General features: G+C 38.4%; 1 protein-coding gene across 1 annotated transcript in view; it reads left to right on the top strand.

Annotated features, from left to right (window-relative positions):
* Window positions 1-19,131, top strand: part of Tprg1 (tumor protein p63 regulated 1) — a 434,873-nt gene that overhangs the window by 303,267 nt on the left and 112,475 nt on the right. The window contains exon 3 of the mRNA XM_004654279.2: window positions 8,323-8,553. Coding sequence (XP_004654336.2) covers window positions 8,323-8,553 — 231 coding nt within the window. The remainder of the gene's footprint in view (window positions 1-8,322; window positions 8,554-19,131) is intronic.

Raw genomic sequence — 19,131 nt, 5'->3', positions numbered from 1 at the left:
TGAGTGATGACTCATGAGAGTTGTGTCCCTGGAGCTCCCAGCACCATTTTCAGGTAGCTCGATAGACCAGAGAGTCTCTTGTCCCCATCAATTGTTATTGCTTATAGAACCTTGTGTGTGGGGGGGGTGTCTTGTGAGTCTTGTAAAGAAGTTGCATGAGCTTAATAATATTTACTTTCTTATTGCTGTGAACAAATATCTGACCAGAATCAAACTAGGAAAGGAAAGAGGTTTTTTTGTTGTTGTTTTTCGTTTACAGTTTCAGAGTGTGGATTCCATCATGGTGGGGAAGGGAAGGGAAGGCATGGCAGTCAGTCAGGACGCAGAGAGCAAACAGCAAATGGGACTGATTACAACACTGCAAGACCTGACACCAGCCACCTACCAGGAAGGCTCAAAGCCCTGAAGATTCCACAGCCTCCACCAATATCAGGAGCAGAAAGTATTTAAACACTTGCACCTATGAGAGACATTTTACATCCAAACTGTCACACTCCAACTGTGGTACCCAGAGGCTCCATAACCATCTGATGATGTAAAATGCATTTAATTCTACTTTAAAATTCTGCATAATCTTTACTATACCCACTACTGTTCAAAAGTCCAAAGTCTCATCTGATACCCAAGGCAGTCTCTAAACTATGAGTCCACTCAAATCAAAACACAAGTTACATACTTCCAACACATAATGGCACAAAATAAATATTCTCATTGCCAATTCAAGGCCTGGAAAAATGGCTCAGCTGTTAATGCATTTACTTTTCTGCAGAATCTAATGATCCATGTTTGATTCCCCAATACCACCTAGAGTCAGATGTACAAAGTGGCGCAGCACCTGGAGTATTTTCTTTCTTTCTTTATTTTTTTCAGCTAGAGGCCCTGACATGCTCATATTCTCTCTTTCTCCCCCAATTGCAAATAAATAAATAAAAGTATAAAAATCTATTTAAAAAGAGAAGGGGACTGGAAAGATGGCTTAGCGGTTAAGCACTTGCCTGTGAAACCTAAGGACCCCGGTTTGAGCCTCAATTCCCCAGTTCCCACATTAGCCAGATGCACAAGGGGGCACATGCGTCTGGAGTTTGTTTGCAGTGGCTGGAAGCCCTGGCGTGCCCATTCTCTCTTTCTCTCTGCCTCTTTCTCTCTTTTTCTGTTGCTCCCAAATAATAAATAAAAATTTAAAAATTACAAAAAGAAAAAGAGAGGGATGGAGGCATAGCAAGAAAAATCTGAAGAAAGAAAGAACAAATCCCAGAGGCACAAATGCCAAATCCCAAAATTACCATATCTGTTTTCTGGGATTCATGATGTACTCATGTGGACTCTAAAAGGCTTGGTTACCTCCACCCTCCAGATCTGCTGCCTATTGCTTATATAATTTCCCTCATTGGCTAGATCCATTCTGAGCCCATACTTTCTTTGGCTGATATCCAATGGTCCTTTAATCCCCAACATCCTGTGGATCTCCATTGCAATTTAAGATGAACCTTTACAATTTTATCAGTGGCCTCTCAGGTTCTCCTTGCATGTATGCTGACCCTTCCCTACATTCCTTAGCCTCAGTCCTTCTGTGGAACCATGGTGCCAAACTCTGTGACCCCTGTAACCTTATGTTTTTCATTATTCCAAAACAAGTGCCATGTGTATCATAGTGCCAAGTTCTGCTGCCAGTTCAGAATGGAGATTAATCCCCATTGGATCTCACAAGTAACAGTTTTTCTATGCTGATCTCAGGTAGCAGGAAATTCCTTCAGTATTCTCTCTTTAGGCTTCATATTTTCTTTTGTTTTAACTTATTTATTTATTTTTATTGACAACTTTCATAGTTGTAAACAATGTCCCATGATAATTCCCTCCCCTCCCCACTTTTCCCTTTTGAAACTACACTCTCTACCATATCCCCTCCTCAATTAGTCTCTCTTTTATTTTGATGTCATGATCTTTTCCTTCTATTATAGTCTTGTGTAGGTATGTCAGGCACTGTGGTGGCTTGATTCAGGCGTCCCCCATAAACTTAGGTGTTCTGAATGCTAGGTTCCCAGCTGGTGGAGATTTGGGAATTAACATCTCCCAGAGGGAATGTATTGTTGGGGGCAGGCTTATGGGTGTTATAGCCAGTTTCTCCATGCCAGTGTTTTTTGCACACTCTCCTGTTGCTATTGTCTACCTGATGTTGGCCAGGAGATGATGTCCACCCTGTGATCATTTTTGCTGCCATTATAGAGCTTCCCCATCAGGCCTGTAAGCCAAAATAAACCTCCCTTTTCCCACAAGCTGCTCTTGGTTGGGTGATTTCTACCAGCAATGTGAACCTGACTGCAACAGACACAGTGAGATCATGGATTTCCAGGCCATTTTATGTCTGGAGGAGCACATTGTAAGAAGTCCTACCCTTTCTTTGATTTTTACATTCTTTCTGTCACCTCTTAAGCAACGGACCATGAGCCTTGGAAGATGTGGTAGAGATATTTCAGTGCTGAGCAGTCCTTTGGAACTTCTAAGCACCATGGTGCCTTCTGGGTCACCAACTTCTGAAAATAGAAGCTTCTCCCACCAGATATGAGAGTAGCATCAATATATGTGTATGAAAATTAAGAGAAGTGCTTGCTGGACAGTTTGGTAAGCATAGTATATACATTCAGCCAGATAGCAGTAGATGTTACACCCCTAGGGCTTATGACAACCCCTGTTGTAGATTTTCAGTATCATGGATATATTCCCTCCCATAGAGTGGGCCTCCAGTCCAATTATAGGGAAGCTGGTTTCTACCATGACAGATGTGCCACTATTGTACCCATTGGCTCATTTGTCCTGTATGGCTAAATTTAAGGCTTGCAGTGCCCACAGTTCAGTATCCTCACTGGTGATTTCTCTCTCCCCCATTGAACTGCATGCCACATAGCTTTTTCCATCTTTCTGTCAGCTGGTCTACGTGGAGGAGGTTTCTCAGCTCAGCTCTGGTAGGATTTCTCAATGACCTTGCAGCCTAAGTATGTGGAATCTTCAGCAATAATGTCTTACCATCTGTTCTTGGTAAGAAACCAAGGGCCTTGGCAAGGGACTGTAATGTTTTGGGGGTATCAGGGACCTCCCTGGCCAGTAACTCACTGGAAGGTATCCCATTCCTGGCACTGAAAATTTTCTGGTAACAATCTATGGCTCCTGAGTGTTCCATTGTCCAAAAAAGTAGGTTTTCATATGACTTATTTATATACTTTTAGATTTTGATTAGCCCTCTCTGCACCTTTGCTTTACTCAATCTCCTCCCCTGACCTCACTTAGGCCTTTTCAACCCCATTAATCTATTCTTTTATTTATATATATATATATATATATATATATATATATATATATATACAATACCATCCTATTAATTCCCTCACCCCTCCCTTTCTATTCCCTTTATATCTCCATTTTATGTTACTGGCCATTACTACTGAGTTTTATTCCCACTCACATAGGAGCCCAATCATTTGTAACTAGGATCCATATATGAGACAGAAGATGTGACATTTGGCTTCTTGGGCCTGGGTTACCTCACAAAATATACTTTCCAGATCCATCCATTTCCCTGCAAATATCATAACTTTATTTTTCTTTACTGCTGAGTAGAGTTCCACTGTGTAAATGAGCCACATGTTTATTATCCATTCATCACTTGATGGACATCTAGGCTGGTTCCATTTCCCAGCTATTGTGAATAGAGTGACAATAAACATGATTGAGCAAGTATCTTTAAGGTTTTGATATGATTACTTAGGACATATGCCTAGGAGTGGTACAGCTGGGTCATATGGTAGATCTATTTTTAGCTGTCTCCGGAACCTCCACACTAATCTCCACAATAGCTGGACCAGATTGCATTCCCACCAACAGTGTAGAAGGGTTTCTCTTTTTCCTCATCCTTGCCAGCATTTATGGTCATGTTTTTTTTTCATGATGGTAGCCAATCTGACAGGAATGAGATGGAATCTCACCATAGTTTTAATCTGTATTCCCCTGATGACTAGGGATGTAGAACTTTTTTTAGATGTTTATATGCCATCTGTATTTCTTTTTTTGAGAACTCTTTACTTAGGTACATAGCCAATGTTTTAATTGGGTTCTTTGATTTATTATTATTTAATTTTTGGAGTTCTTTATATATCCTAGATACTAACCCTCTGTCAGATGCATAGCTGCTAAAGATTTTCTGCCATTCTGTAGGTTGCCTCTTTGCTCTATTTACAGTGTCCTTTGGCATACAAAAGCTTTGTAATTTCATGAGGTCCCAGTTGTTGATCTATGGTTTTATTTCCTGAGAAACTGGGGTTATATTCAAAAAGTCTTTTCCAAGTCCATTATGTTGAATGGTTTCTCCTACTTTTTCCTCTGTCAGTTTCAGGTCTGGTATTAAGGTTTTTGATCCATTTGGACTTAGTTTTTGTTCATGGAGAGAGAAAAGGGTATATTTTCATTCTTCTACTGATACATATCCAGTTTTCCAAGCACTATTTGCTAAAGAGGCTTTCATTTCTCCAATGAGTATTATTGGCATTTTTGTCAAATATCAGTTGGCTATAGCTACCTGGACTTACATCTGGTTCCTCTATACTGTTCCATTGATGTACATGTCTGCTTTTGTGCCAGTACCATGCTGTCTTTGTTGTTATGGCTCTGTAATATAGGTTAAAATCAAGTATGGTGATACTACCAGCCTTATTTTTGTTGCTTAAAATTATTTTAGATATTTGAGATTTTTTTGTGCTTCTGAATGAATTTTGGGTTGTTGTTTTCTACTTCTGTGAAGAATGCCATTGGAATTTTGATGGGGATTGCATTAAATATGTAGATTTCTTTTGGTAAGACTGCCATTTTCACAATATTACTTCTTCCAATCCAAGAACAAGGGATGTCTTTCCATTTACTAGTGTCTCCTGAAATTTCTCACTTTAGTGTTTTAAAGTTTCCTTGTTGAGATCCTTCACTTTCTTGTTTAGATTTATTCCAAGGTATTTTATTATTTTTATTTTTGATGCAATTGTGAATGGGCATGATTCTTTGATTTCATCCTTTGTGTGTTTGTTGTTAGCATATTGGATGGCTACTGATTTCTATGTTTTTATTTTGTACCCTGATACATATAGGTGTTTATGAGCTTTAACAATTTGCTGGTAGATTCTTTATGGTTCTTTATGTATAGAATCATGTCATCTTCAAATAATAACTTGATCTCTTCCTTTCTGATCTGTATCTGTTTTATGTGTGCCTCTTGCTTTATTGCTATGGCTAAGACTTCCAGCACTATATTCCATTCTTCAATGCTAGAACTTTCAATGGGTTGGGTTTCAAGTCAATCTTTCCTGTTTTCCAAGTGTATCATAGTAAGTTTCTATTTAATGGTGCTAATCTCCTTAATAATTACAACCTGGTGGGCTTTAGTCCCCTTGCTTAATCAGGTTAAACTTGCTCATATTTTTCACTTTGAAAAACTGCATTTTTTCATATCTTTCTGCTGTGCATTTTGCTGTCATCATTGTAGGTCAGAATCAGAGCAGTTAGAAAAGCCATGCTACAGTTTCAATTTTTGTCTACCCTGAAATTTCCTCCATGAAGGGCATTATTCCCATGACCTTTGATTTCAACTTCCATAAGGTTCTCAGGATATAGGAAGAATGCAGCCAGTTTTTTGTCATGATATCTCATAAACTGCCCCTAGCCATGGTCACAATAGAGTCTTGTTCCCTTCTGAAATCTCATGAGCCTGGCCTCTATTTTCTGTTTCTCTAAGCATTCTGGTTTTCAAAATTCCCACCACTATGGATTATTAAGTTCTGTTTATAACAGTCTAAGGCTTCTTTCAGTCAAAGTTCTAATCTCTTACATGTTCTTCCCACAAACCATTTCCAAAACCTTAGGAACCTTGTGGTCAAGTTTATCACATCAACAGCCTTACTCCAATTCTCTGTATCAGAAAAAAACAAAAAACAAAAAACAAAAAACAAAAAACAACCTCAGGGAAAAAAAATATATTTTGACTTACAGCTCCAGAAATTAGAGTTTATTTGTAGGACATAGGCAAGAGTAAGAATCAGCTGGCAGGAAGGAGGGCATGAGAGAGAGAAAGAGAGAGAGAGAGAGAGAGAGAATGAGAGCGAGCAGTATGTAGGATAAGGCCACATGGCCTCAAGACCTTCCCTTAGTGACCCACTTCCTCCAGCAGAATTAAACCTCCTAGTGCCATGAGTTCAAATCCACCACCCTGGGAATACAGAGTGAATTCCAGGTCAGCCTGGACTAGAGTGAGACCCTACCTCAGCAAAACATAACAAAAAACCCTAAACCTCCTAAAGAGTCTACAACCTTCTTAAACAGCTCCACTAAGTAAAATACCAAGTGTCCAAACACCTGAGGTTATGGGGAAGATGACTTTACATTCAGACCACAAAAAGTTTCTTGTGCCTTATGAGTTTCATGAGATTCTCTAATTCTTTCAGGAGTGAATGTTTTAGTTTAGAGGGAAGGGCTACACAGCAACCCTGTAGGATTATGCCATAGATAGATAAATCGATAATTTTTTTTTTTTACCTGTCTTGATGCTATAACTTGCACCATTTTAAGAGTATAATATACCATATGAAGAGTATTCCCCTGCTTTCTGTCATTTCACAACAACTGAGGAAATTGAAATGAAACCACCCTTTGATTAAGACTATGGAGGCAGCTCTGAAAAGAAGGTGGATTTCCTAGTTGACAGTGAACCAGGGTATGAAATTTCCTCCCATGTAGCATTGGCTAAAGGCTTACTATAAGAATTGTTATACAGCTGCTTTACTAGAGAGAGGACTGGATTAGACACAACAGTGCCTAGGCTTGCACGTTCCTTCTATTTTATCTTGTTTTGCTTTGTATTTTATTAATGGAGATCATCTTGTTATTTTTTAAAATTACAAATGATTATTATTTATTTGCATAAGCATATTGTAGTGGGTATGCACAAATGAAGATCAGAGGACAAGTGTTGCAGTCCGGTTCGCATTGCTGGTAGAAATCACCCAACCAAGAGCAGCTTCTGGGAAAAAGAGGTTTATTTAGCTTACAGGCTCGAGGGGAAGCTCCACGATGGCAGGGTAAAATGATGGTATGAGCAGAGGGTGGACATCACCCCCTGGCCAACAGAAGATGGACCACAGCAACAGTAGGGTGTGCCAAACACTGGGATGGGGAAACTGGCTATAAAGCCCATAAGCCCGCCCCCAACAATACACTCCCTCCAGGAGGCATTAATTCCCAAATATCCATCAGCTAGGAACCTAGCATTCAGAACACCTAAGTTTATGGGGGACACCTGAATCAAACCACCACAACAAGCTCCAGAAGTTTTCCTCTCTTCCTTCCATCTGCTTAAGACAGAATCTGTTAATACTGCTGCTTATGAGCTTCATTCTCTTAGCACCCCTTCCCTCTTTCATAGGTGTGTTGGCATAACAGACAAGTGCTCCACCCTGTGCCCAACTGTAGGTGAGCACTGAGGATGGAACCTCAGGTTATTATCGGTCTTGCAAGCAAATATCTGAACTGCTGAGCCATTTCCCTATTCCCTATATTCATATTTAATAACTACACTGTATTTGGCTATATGCCATGGTAGCTTATTTGGCCAATTCTTTATGGATGGATATTTAATTTCATTTTAATTTTTGGTGTTCAATGCAATATAGCTGAGTGCTTAATGTTATTATTATGTGCAATATTTTTCTACTAGGCATAAAGTTATGATGAAAAGATTTAGTCACATGTATGTATGTGTGTGTCCTTGGATTTTTTTTCTAAGTTCTTTCCTTAAGAATGAAATTTTATAATCCAAATACTTTGGTTTAAAAACTAGCATGGGTCTTTTAGGTTCTGTATTCAAAAGTTCTTCTGTGGAGAACATAAGAGGGTGCATTATCATTGGCTCTATTCTTAAATGAGCTTGAGGGCTGCTTAAGCAAAATTTTTAAGCAAAATGTGAGAAAATTGTGAAGGGGAATTTTGTTAGTTATTTCCACATGCTTTTTACTTCTTCAGCTTCTGGTCTCCTGAGATTAAAAACAAGGAAATAGACTAATTTACAGGCTCCTTTTCTCTGCCATGAGGATCTCATTCCTCCCCTCTAGGGATCATAATTGACACTTAGCAGTCTGTGCTCCTGATCTCTATCCATAAATGCTTCTTTGTTGATAAAAATGTGTGTCTCCAAATTGGGTAAGGTCCTCTGCCTGCATAGTTTAATTTCCCATAGCCAATATATAGGTTTTTTTTTTCTTTTTCATATGAAAAGATTGTTTCTTTCCATCTTAGGCTAAAGAAATGTCAACAATTGGGAGCTTTGAAGGATTCCAGCCTGTGTCTCTGAAGCAGGAAGGAGATGTCCAACTCTCTGAGACTGATCCCCTGTCCAAGGAAGATGGAGACTCTGGCAAGGACCCAGTGCCAAGGCAGATTTCAAGACAGTCAAGTGTGACCAAATCAACACTTTTCCCAAATCCTTATCACCAACCTTACATTTCACGGAAGTACTTTGCTACCCGGGTAAATTATTGGTTCCCTTAAATAATATACAAAGGTTCTTTAAAACGTATTACTACCTCCCATGTAGCACATTTTGCTAAATGATTACATTTTTTTCTTTCTTTTTTTTTTTTTAATTTGAGAGTGACAGACACAGAGAGAAAGACAGATAGAGGGAGACAGAGAGAATGGGTGCACCAGGGCTTCCAGCCTCTGCAAACGAACTCCAGATGCATGCGCCCCCTTGTGCATCTGGCTAACGTGGGACCTGGGGAACCGAGCCTCGAACCGGGGCCCTTAGGCTTCACAGGCAAGCACTTAACCGCTAAGCCATCTCTCCAGCCCAACATTTTTTAATCTCATGTAATAGTCACTTCAATCATGATTTAATTATCCTTACCCCTATGTACCAATGAAGGAGGTGAACTTGAGACAAATCAAGTCTTATTTTTGATCTCCCAGGCAGTCTCACAAAGTCATATAACCTCCCTTGGTTCTAGCTAAATGTTGATGCTAAATTATCCTCAAAGGAGTAATGTTTAGTGAAGAAAGAAACTATAACATAGTAGCTAGAGTATGAAGCTCTGAACCCATCCTTTGTTTGAGGAAGGCATGATTGTGATTTGGCTGAATCTTTAAGACCAATGAGGGATGGTGGCATTATACATGGGAGCAGGGCTTTAAACTCTCAATCTGGATCCATGGAAATACATAGATGAGGATGGGGCTTATACACCTGGAGGTGAAAGAAATGCTGTATTAAACTTCTAGTATTTGTATCAAGGAGAGAATACTTCATAGATTTTTATTCTCTTTCTCTGTTGATCTCTATTGAAATTGGGCAATGGGCACTGTGGTAGTTTAAATGTATGTCCCATGGCTGGTTCAGGAGTTTTATTAATGCTTGTAAGGTGGTGTTACTGTGGAAAGATCCAAGGGTCCATCCCTAAGGTATTGGGGAGGATCCAGAATTCTAATCTCAAGCTACACAAAGTGCTTGACTTCTGTCAGGGGTTCGTGAAGCATGCTTGCTTATGAAAGTTGTAGTTGCTATTTTTCTGTTTCTGAGTGCATCTGTGAAAGAGGGCCAGCTTCTTCTGCCATTATGGAACTTCTCCTGAATCTGCAATCTTCAATAAATTCCATTCCTCCTATAAACTGGGTCTGGTCTAGAGGTTCATCCCAGCAATGTAAAGCTGACTGCGACAGACCCCTCATTTTCATATGCACTTGCACATCTCTGTTGAAAAATGTATTTTTCAACTGACTATCATAAAAAAAAGATGGCAAGAAATTTGTGAAAATTTACAAAGTATAATAAATCCAGGTTTGATATATTTTGTTTAAGATAAAGATTTAATTAAAGCAACTCAATGTGTGTGCACATCTATCCATATGTGTATATTTAAACAATATATGCACTCCTATGTGCAAAGTGCTTTGGTAGATGCTATGGTATGTGTGTTTGTGTGAGTGTTTTTTCATATGTCAAGCATATGGTATGTTTTCCAAAATATGTGAACTTTACTGAATATGCAATGCTAAGTAGAGATAGAGCTGCAAAGGATGGGAAAGCATCCTCTAGAGTTTATCATTTGATGTAGATAATTTGAACTTTGTTGAGAAAGGGCAGCAGAAATGTATAGAACAAGGGGCTTCTTTCTGGGAGCTGGTACAGTGATGAAGGATGGCTAGCATGCTCATATACTGCTGTTGTCTTTACATCTGATGTTGGTCCCGGTGTGGTTGTAGGTCAACCAGTTGGCAGTTCTAAGAGGGGAATAGCAGGGAATACTGAGAAGTGAAACACTGCATTGTAAAACTGAATTGCTCAGGATGAAGTAGAACTCATAAAGAAAAATTCCTATGTCCATGCCCTACCAACCTTAATTTTGACACGAATTGTTTTTAGAGGTTAATGCCCTTTTCACTGAGCTCAAAGGTAGAAGAGTCTTAGGGTGGAAGTAAGATGGTAATGAAAGGAGAAGTAGCTATTGGTGCTGTCCTTGCCTCCAAGTGAACCAGCGTATAGTGACCTGCAGTGATCTTCAGTGAGACAATGATGCTTCACATCTGCCTCTTGAATCTTCTACAAATGGCTGTCATGGATAACTCTACTTTGGAAACATACTAGAAAAGCAATTCTAAAATAATTACAGTTCCTGGTTACCTAAACCCACACAGTCCCAAAGACCTTGTATGTATTGTTAGATATTCACATAGTAACTTTATTTTTGTGGCTTTATGTAGCTTAATGATAAATTTATCTCCTTTATGTTTGTTTCGCAGAAGCAACTCTGCGAGGAATGCAGGGGAAGGTATGCCATCTATGATTTAAGAGTGATCATACTAAAGTTTCTGCACAATGAAATCACCTCTCAAAATCACACACTATTTGTAGGAGTGCTTTGCCTAGATTCTGTAAGTCTAGTGCTCTTTTGAGAGTGGAAACTTGAATTCATGGCCCCTTTATGAGAATTTTTTTAGCAAATTACTTTAGTTATTGTGATGAACATCTTCTTTATTAGATCAACAGAAAGAAAAATTTATTTCCTAAAATCTTATGAGGAAAAAGCCTGTGTGTGTGTGTCTGTGTGTGTCTGTCTGTGTGTGTGTGTGTGTGTGTGTGTGTGTGTGTGTGTGTTACTGATAAGAGAAAGTCTATTTTATTTATTTTTGTTTGTTTTTGAGGTAGTGCCTTGCTCTAGTCCAGGCTGACCTGGAATTCACTATGTACTCCAAAATTGCCCTCAAGCTCACAGCAGTCTTCCAACCTCTGCCTCCCAATTGCTGGGATTAAAGGCATGAGCCACCACACCCGGGTAGAAGTGAGTTTAATGCCAACCTGAGGACTCTGTATGGGTTATGATAGAGATGATCCAAGGGACCTCAGCATCAGCTGTTCTTCAGAGCAGGAGACAATAAGAGGGTTGCTTTGGTATGTGAGCATGATGATGTGCATGATCAGACGAGACATTGTATCAGTTACTATCTCATTGTTGGGACAAAGCACCCAACTAAAAGCAGGGAGTGCTTATTATTGGTTTAGAGCATTGAAAGGGAGTCAATAATGGTGGAGAAAACATGGCAGGATCAGGCAGCTAGTGTTACATTGTCACATCTGCAGAGAGGAAATAGAGATGAATGCTGGTGCTCAGCTGGAGGGTTTTCTTTGTTTTTTTTTTTTTTTTTTTTTTTTTTTATATATAGTTCAGGACCCAAAGCCCATAAAATAGCACTGCCCACAGTTAAGGTGGGTCTTCAAATTGCAACTAATCTTATCTAGAATATCCCTGACAGACATGCCAAGAGATTTGTTTCCATAGTGATTTCAATTCTGCTAAGTTGACAACCACAATTAACCACTAAAAAGAGTAATAAAAGTATAACAATAATGAGAAATGAATTGATAGGTGTGGTGGCTTGATTCAGGTGTCCCCCATAAACAGGTGTGCTGAATGCTAGGTTCCCCAGCTGATGACAATTGGAAATTAAAGCCTCCTGGAGGCACTGTGTTGTTGGGGGCAGGCTTATGGGTGTTATAGCCAGTGTTCCCATGACAGTGTTTGTCACACTCTCCTGTTGCTATTGTCCACCTTATGTTGGCCAGGGGGTGATGTCCACACTCTGCTCATGCCATCGTTTTCCCTGCCATCATGGAGCATCCTGCTCGAGTCTGTAATCCAAAATAAACCTCTTTTTTCCCACAAGCTGCTCTTGGTTGGGTGAGGTCTACCAGTAATGCGAACCTGACTGAAACAGTAGCTATAATGATCAACATTTTAAAATGAATGTAGAAGTTACTCTCTTATTTCAGGATCAAATATCCAACCAGAATCATTTTATGGAAGTTAATGGTTTATTTTTAGCTTACAGTTTCTAAAGGAAGCTCATCATGATGGGGAAAGCATGGTGGGAGCAGGAGGCCAAGTCACATTGTCACATCGCCGGGTGGAAGTCCAAAGCGTGAAGTCTGCTCAGTTACCTTTCTCTTTTTATACAGTCCAGGAACCCAGCCCCATGGGGTCAATGAGGTGGGTCCTCCCACCTCACCTAATATAATATAATCTGAAAGAAAATCCGTAGATGTGACCAAAGATTTGTTTCTATGATGATTCTAAATCCTGTCAATTTGACTACCAGAGCTTAACCATAAGTAAATGAATGACATAGTTTTACTAGCTTATAAATTAGGTCCCTGAGTATGGTGATTGTTGAAAAGATGGGTGTGTGTGTGTGTGTGTGTGTGTTAATTCCCTTGTCTGCAGAGTATGAATAAAATAGCATTTTTTATATAGAGGTTTAAATAAATTGATTTTGTAACAGTTGAGTACATTGCAAGCTGATAATCATTTCATATATGACACCTCATTATTACTGTATGCACTCACTCTGCCTTGGGTTTTGTTAATATTGATATTTCTGTAATTAATTTAAAAAGTCACTAAGATGCCTCTGACTTCTAGAATGAGATATAAATGTTGATGTTGATGCAGGGCCTGAGAGTATATAGAGAGCTGGTTGATTTCTCAAGAGATAATTAAATAAGATGGAGACACTTGAAGTTTCAAAGCTATGGCTATCATTATAAAGCATCACTTCCTAAACTTGGTATAAAATCTAAGATGCTGTAGTCCCCAGACTGCAAACAAGTTAGATTCTGCATTTCAATAAACTTACTGCTAACGCTGATGTTGTCCATCTATAGCTTTATACACCACATTGCTAACTAACTCATTCATTTTCTGAAGGGAATAAAGACCATGAAAGGGGAATTGCTTACTCAGTGACACAATACCTAGTGAGATTTTGATTTTCCCAAAAGTGTAATAAGTGCCAAAGCTAGGAAGGCTTAGAACCAATGTTTCCCAACCCTCAATTCATAAAATCCTATAATTCTATGTCACAGTGAACAATAAATGAGTTTTATCATGGACAAAATCTTTAAGAGATATATCTTGTGAATTGGAAAGAACAGTTTGTAAGTAGAATAATTTATTGGTGAAATATTGTATTTTACCAAAATGTTTTAGGATCCCAAGAAGCAATTTATTAATGAAACATTAGAAAATGTGGATAGACAAAAACTAACCAAAAATTACACTGTTCAGTACTAAACAAAATGCAATGAATGCTTTATTTTTATTTTATTTATTTATTTTGCAGTGAATGACTTGATACATCAAGGATAAATCCTTCTTTCTTCCTTTTTTTCCACATGCAATTTTCTGGGTACAAATATAATTAATCACTAAATATTATTTTATACATCTTACCTTTCTTCTACAAAATAATTTAAAATCTCAATAATATCCCATTATGCAGACATTCCTCAATGTATTATTTAACATTATCTGGTTACTTAGGTTATTTTTTTTTCTTTTATTAAACTGGGGAGGGAAGATATTTGCTGGCTTTCTTTGGCAGTATGGCATCCTCTTTCTCAGGTGCCAGGAATTGATACTGATGGCTAAAATAAGATGAAATATCATTTATGTGAGTGTCAAGTTGGGTCTACAAAGTTACGACTAATATGGATACTGAGATTCTTGACAAACAAAGCAGGTGGTGATGTTAGCATCATAATCTCAGACAATAGGACACAGGTCTGAGTACCATATCATAAGAGAGGTTAACCTGAGCCGTTAGACCTACTCTACACTTCGCTGGTCGGTCTGGAAGTTTATTTCCTTTACCTAGGCCTTCAGCCTATGATATGTGTGGTGGTTTGGTTCAGGTGTCCCCCATAAACTTAGGTGTTCTGAATGCTAGGTTCCCAGCTGATGGACATTTGGGAATTAATTCCTCTTGGAGGCAGTGTATTGTTGGGGCAGGCTTATGGGTATTATAGCCAGTTTCCCTGTGCCATTGTTTGGCACACTCTCCTGTTCCTATTGTCCACCTGATGTTGGCCAGGAAGTGAGGTCCACCCTCTGCTCATGCCATCCTTTCCTCCTGACATCATGGCGCCTCCCCCTGAGTCTATAAGCAAAAATAAACTTTTTTTTTTTTTTTTCCTCAAGCAGCTCTTGGTTGGGTAATTTCTGCCAGCAATGTGAACCTGACTGCAACAATATGTTTGCTGAAACTATTCCCTTTTCACTTAGTTTAGAATAATTCTGCTTAGAAATAGAGGGCCTTAGGGAATACTCAATCTATACGTACAGCACAGAAAGGAAGAGTTACTTATTCAAGGTCAATCAGAAGCCCTAACTTCACACCCAGACTGGAAAACAGGCTGTACTCTGGGCTCTTGACACTTTCTGCCACGATACTGCCTCTTACCTTAGAAAGTGAATTCAAGGTCACAGAAATGAAACTTGCTAATAGTACACTTGGGCAACCATTTCCTCTAGGTTTAGCATATCTGCTATTATCACTTAGACATATCTAAAAAAGACCTCATGCCTCCTCTGAATAAAAGTATCCCTTAAAGCTAATAACTTGAGTTATATTATGATAATCATCTTAGTTGTGGAGACTGGTGTTCAAAAGCAACTTCTTATGAAAGGAACAATACTTAACCCACATGAAGAAAGATATTTTTAATCTCTCCGTAGGACTATATTTTCAGATACCTTATCAGAGGGTTGAAAGCGATTCGAGATAGGGAATTATCTCTAAATTTATACTAGAGAATGTAAATTACATACAAACTAATGGGACTAAAACTATTTGATCTTTTAATATTTAATTAATGGTTCCCTGTGGCCTTTTATAGCTTGTGTTCTATTGTGAGCAACAAGACTTTAATAAGCAGCTTCAGGACTTCCCATTGTGCAGTGAGATGTCAGGGCTTCCATGACACTAATTTCGCTTTCATACTCTCTCCCTTCCCCTCCTTTCTTGCTAGAGGGTTTCCTGTGTCATGCTCTCACATCAGGAACAAATATATTTATTAGTTTTATTGTTACAGCCAGTGTGAGCTCCCTTATAGTTTAGAAAATAGACATCTTACTAGACAAGAAATTTCTCAACTTCCCTCACACTGAAAGCCTTAGAAAATTGTGATAATGATGATTTTTCTTTTTGCAAGCAGGCCTATACACGATATCATGACAAGATGCATTTTCTTCATTCATAAGAAAAACACAATTTTTTTCTCAAGGTAGGGTTTCACCGTAGCTCAGGCTGACATGGAATTTACTATGCAATCTCAGGGTGGCCTCAAACTCAAGGTGATCCTCCTACCTCTGCCTCCCAAGTGCTGGGATTAAAGGCGTGCGCCACCACGCCCAGCTTAGAGAACACAAATTTACCTTGCCCTTACAAACTGCATCTGATTTAGAGCTGATTTTTTTTTTAACTTTACAAAGTCAATGCAAAATGGTCTCTACCTGGCCATCATAAAATCGGCAGGACAAATCTGAGGGTCTGAGTCTCTGGGAATATTCTTTCACACACCAGCCCTTCTTACTGTTTAGGTAAAGAGCTGGTTACACAGAAAACTTTAGCAAGGATGTGCATATTGTCTGGGTGGTTACTGGCGTTGGGCTAGTCTTGCTCAAGTAAATGCAAAGGAGCAAACAACATGGTCTTTGGAATTCCCTGAGTAGGCTTACTTTAACTGAAGCTATTCAGTGAGAGGATAGGAAAAGGCAGTCTTTCTTACTATGTTATGTGATTGACCCCTGGTCTTAGGCTGCAAAGAGTCTCAGAGCTTATTGTGGAATTACAGTATGCATTTAATCCCTGATTTCTGGCCTGTTTATCCCTCATTTTAAACATATGAGCAACAAAGAGCATGATTCTAAATATTTCATTATTCAGCATTTGCTGCTACTTTTATATACAATATTTCATGGTATCTCCCAATGGTCCTTTCCATTTACTATTACTTTCTCTAACAAATGAATAAACTGACTTATAGAATATAAAGATAACTTATCATTGATTCCAGAGAACTCTGGCAATGGCTGATATACAAACCCTGATGTCACAGGTACAAAGCATTTGTACACTTAGTTTGGACACTGAATGACCATATTTGCACTTACTATGGTAATTAACAATAAATAAAATGGAGACAAGTACAGCTTTCTATTCAGGTACATTTCCCTTCTACATTTTATTAAGGCCTGACCAAAATTCCTACTGAAATTAAGAATAAGAATATTAACAGAAATCCAGAGATCATCCAACCACTGAGTAAAGAGCCCACTTTTTTTTAAACATTTAATTTTTGAAAAGATGTGCAGTAAAACATAATACCCACCTTCTATTCTACTTCTTCTCACCTTTGGAACACCACTGTTGGTAGATACCATAGATCTTCTTATTCTCATTTTCACCATATGTCAGCAAGAAAAATGTATTTGTCATTGCCTTAATGCAGAAGGTGGCCTGTCTTGCTTTTTCCTGGTTTTTTTTTTTTTTTGCCTTTCATTTGATAATATATTTTGAAATTACTCAAAATTAGTATAATTTATTCCTTATTTTGGGACCTGCATAATATTACACTGGATTAGAGAGTATATGGACTCAATGTGTCCTGTAGTGTGTATATATATATATATATATATATATATATATATATATATATGAATCTGTAATACACACACACACACACACACACACACACACACACACACACACACATATATATATGAAACTAGCACCCCTTGATACACATTTGTATATTTTTCTCCAAATTTTTGCTTTACATAAACAAGGCTACAAAAAGTTCTTTATACATGAGTTATTTTGTACATATATAAGAATTTCTCAAGTTTAGTTTCACAGAGGTGGATATCTGCATCAAATATAGATTCTTCTTCATTTTGATGCATTTGGGCAATTGCTTTCCACAGGGAAGATAAGTAAGGTTTTGCAATCTTTTACATTACTATAATCATCTTCACATATTTTTGGCAGAGTGCCTGGCATGAAAGCATTCAACAAAATGCTTATTTTAGGATTACTTCATTACCCTCCAACTCTACTTAGAGTTTTTTTTTTCTGAAAAGTATTAGTTTCACTATTGAGTTATATTTATGAAGCCAAAATTATGTGCAGAAATTATGAGAAAAATGCCAATGTTGAATCATCAAAGAAAGCATTATGTCTATAGAGGACTTTGAGGAGTGGGCCTGGAAGACTCAGACTATCTGACAGGGGCCTGAGAAAGTGCCAGGGAAAATTCCCAGGAGGCTGTAGGGAATTTCCCTCTGGGGCAGCCTCACCTTGTTTGCAGAATCACTAGAAATGAATGAGGTTAGCACAACCTTCTTTGACTGCAAAAGTTCAAGACGTATTTGATTGATTTCCTAGGCATTGCTGATTTCAAGAAACATGACATTCAGCAAACGTGGAGTACCTTACTAGCTTTCTGATGACTCTTTCACCAGAAGCAAATGATAAACTTCAAAAATGATTGTCCAGTGGTTTATGACTCAGCTCAACAAGAAACCTACTACAATGGTACAATTAGAATAATTTAACTGTAAAAGCTACAGTCATACTATCTTGAAGATTTGTAAGCTATCTTGGTCATTAGTATGGCTCAGGAGAATCAAGTAATCAGGTATATGTACAGAATTAATTACTCACAGATCTAATCACCCAAGTCAGTTCAGAAGTTGACCTGTCCACCCCTGGATGGCCTGGGAGGTAGAGAATAAATGAGATGTTAGTGTGAGGATGAGCTAATTAGGTTGATGAACCTCATCAACCTAAACGTCTCATTAGTTGCAACTTTATTCTTTCCTTGTTTTCCATGTCTAGATGACATGTTTTTCTTAACAAATGGAAATTATATCCATAATGTTTACAATTCTGTTATCATAGGTTGAGGAAAGAGCAAAGAAACTCCTATAACTACCCTATCTCTAGAAGGAAGAGGCATTTGAATGGGTTTTAAGTAGGTACTGTCCCTGTTCCCTTTTGTGAGAGATCAGGTATGGTAGTATTTATGAAAGCTGAACTATGTGTCATTAAAGTCTTATAATACAAAAAATGCATATGGAGTAGTTACCTTTGTGTTGCAGGTACAAACACCTGACCAGAAGTAGCTGATAAGAGGAATGGTTTTTATTTTGGTTCTCAGTCTCTAGGGGAAGCTTTCATGACAGCAGAGAAAAAGATGGTGAGAAGAGGCTGGACATCACCTCCTTGCCAACATCAGACAAACAACAACAGAGGGAAAGTGAGTCAAGTTCTAGCATGGAGATACTGGCTATGACACCCATAAGTCCACACCCAATAACACTCCTCTTCCAACAAGGCTCCACCTCCAAAATTGCCATGAGGTGGGAACCAAATGTTCAAAACACATGAGTTTATGGGGGATGGCATCTGATTCCAACCACCACAGCATGTGATATATTGCAACTTCCTTGTCATGACATTAGGAATAAAGCTAGCACCATATTGCTGACCTAAATATTAAAGGTATGCAATTCTTTTCTTTGCTGCCTCTTAACTAAATGAACTTATCACGTTATTTCCCATACCTGACTGTTTCCTCATTGCTACAATGAAATAGCTTAAACATGCACACTCCAGGGCTCCATTATTTCTTAACTTTGACAAGACATAAGGATTTTAATGGTACATAAAAATTATTAACTTGAGGCTTGGCTTGAGCCACAGGCAAAGCCA

Source organism: Jaculus jaculus, chromosome 5 (genome assembly GCF_020740685.1).
Source record: "Jaculus jaculus isolate mJacJac1 chromosome 5, mJacJac1.mat.Y.cur, whole genome shotgun sequence".
Taxonomy (NCBI): domain Eukaryota; kingdom Metazoa; phylum Chordata; class Mammalia; order Rodentia; family Dipodidae; genus Jaculus; species Jaculus jaculus.
This window is presented reverse-complemented; position numbering and strand designations above follow the sequence as displayed.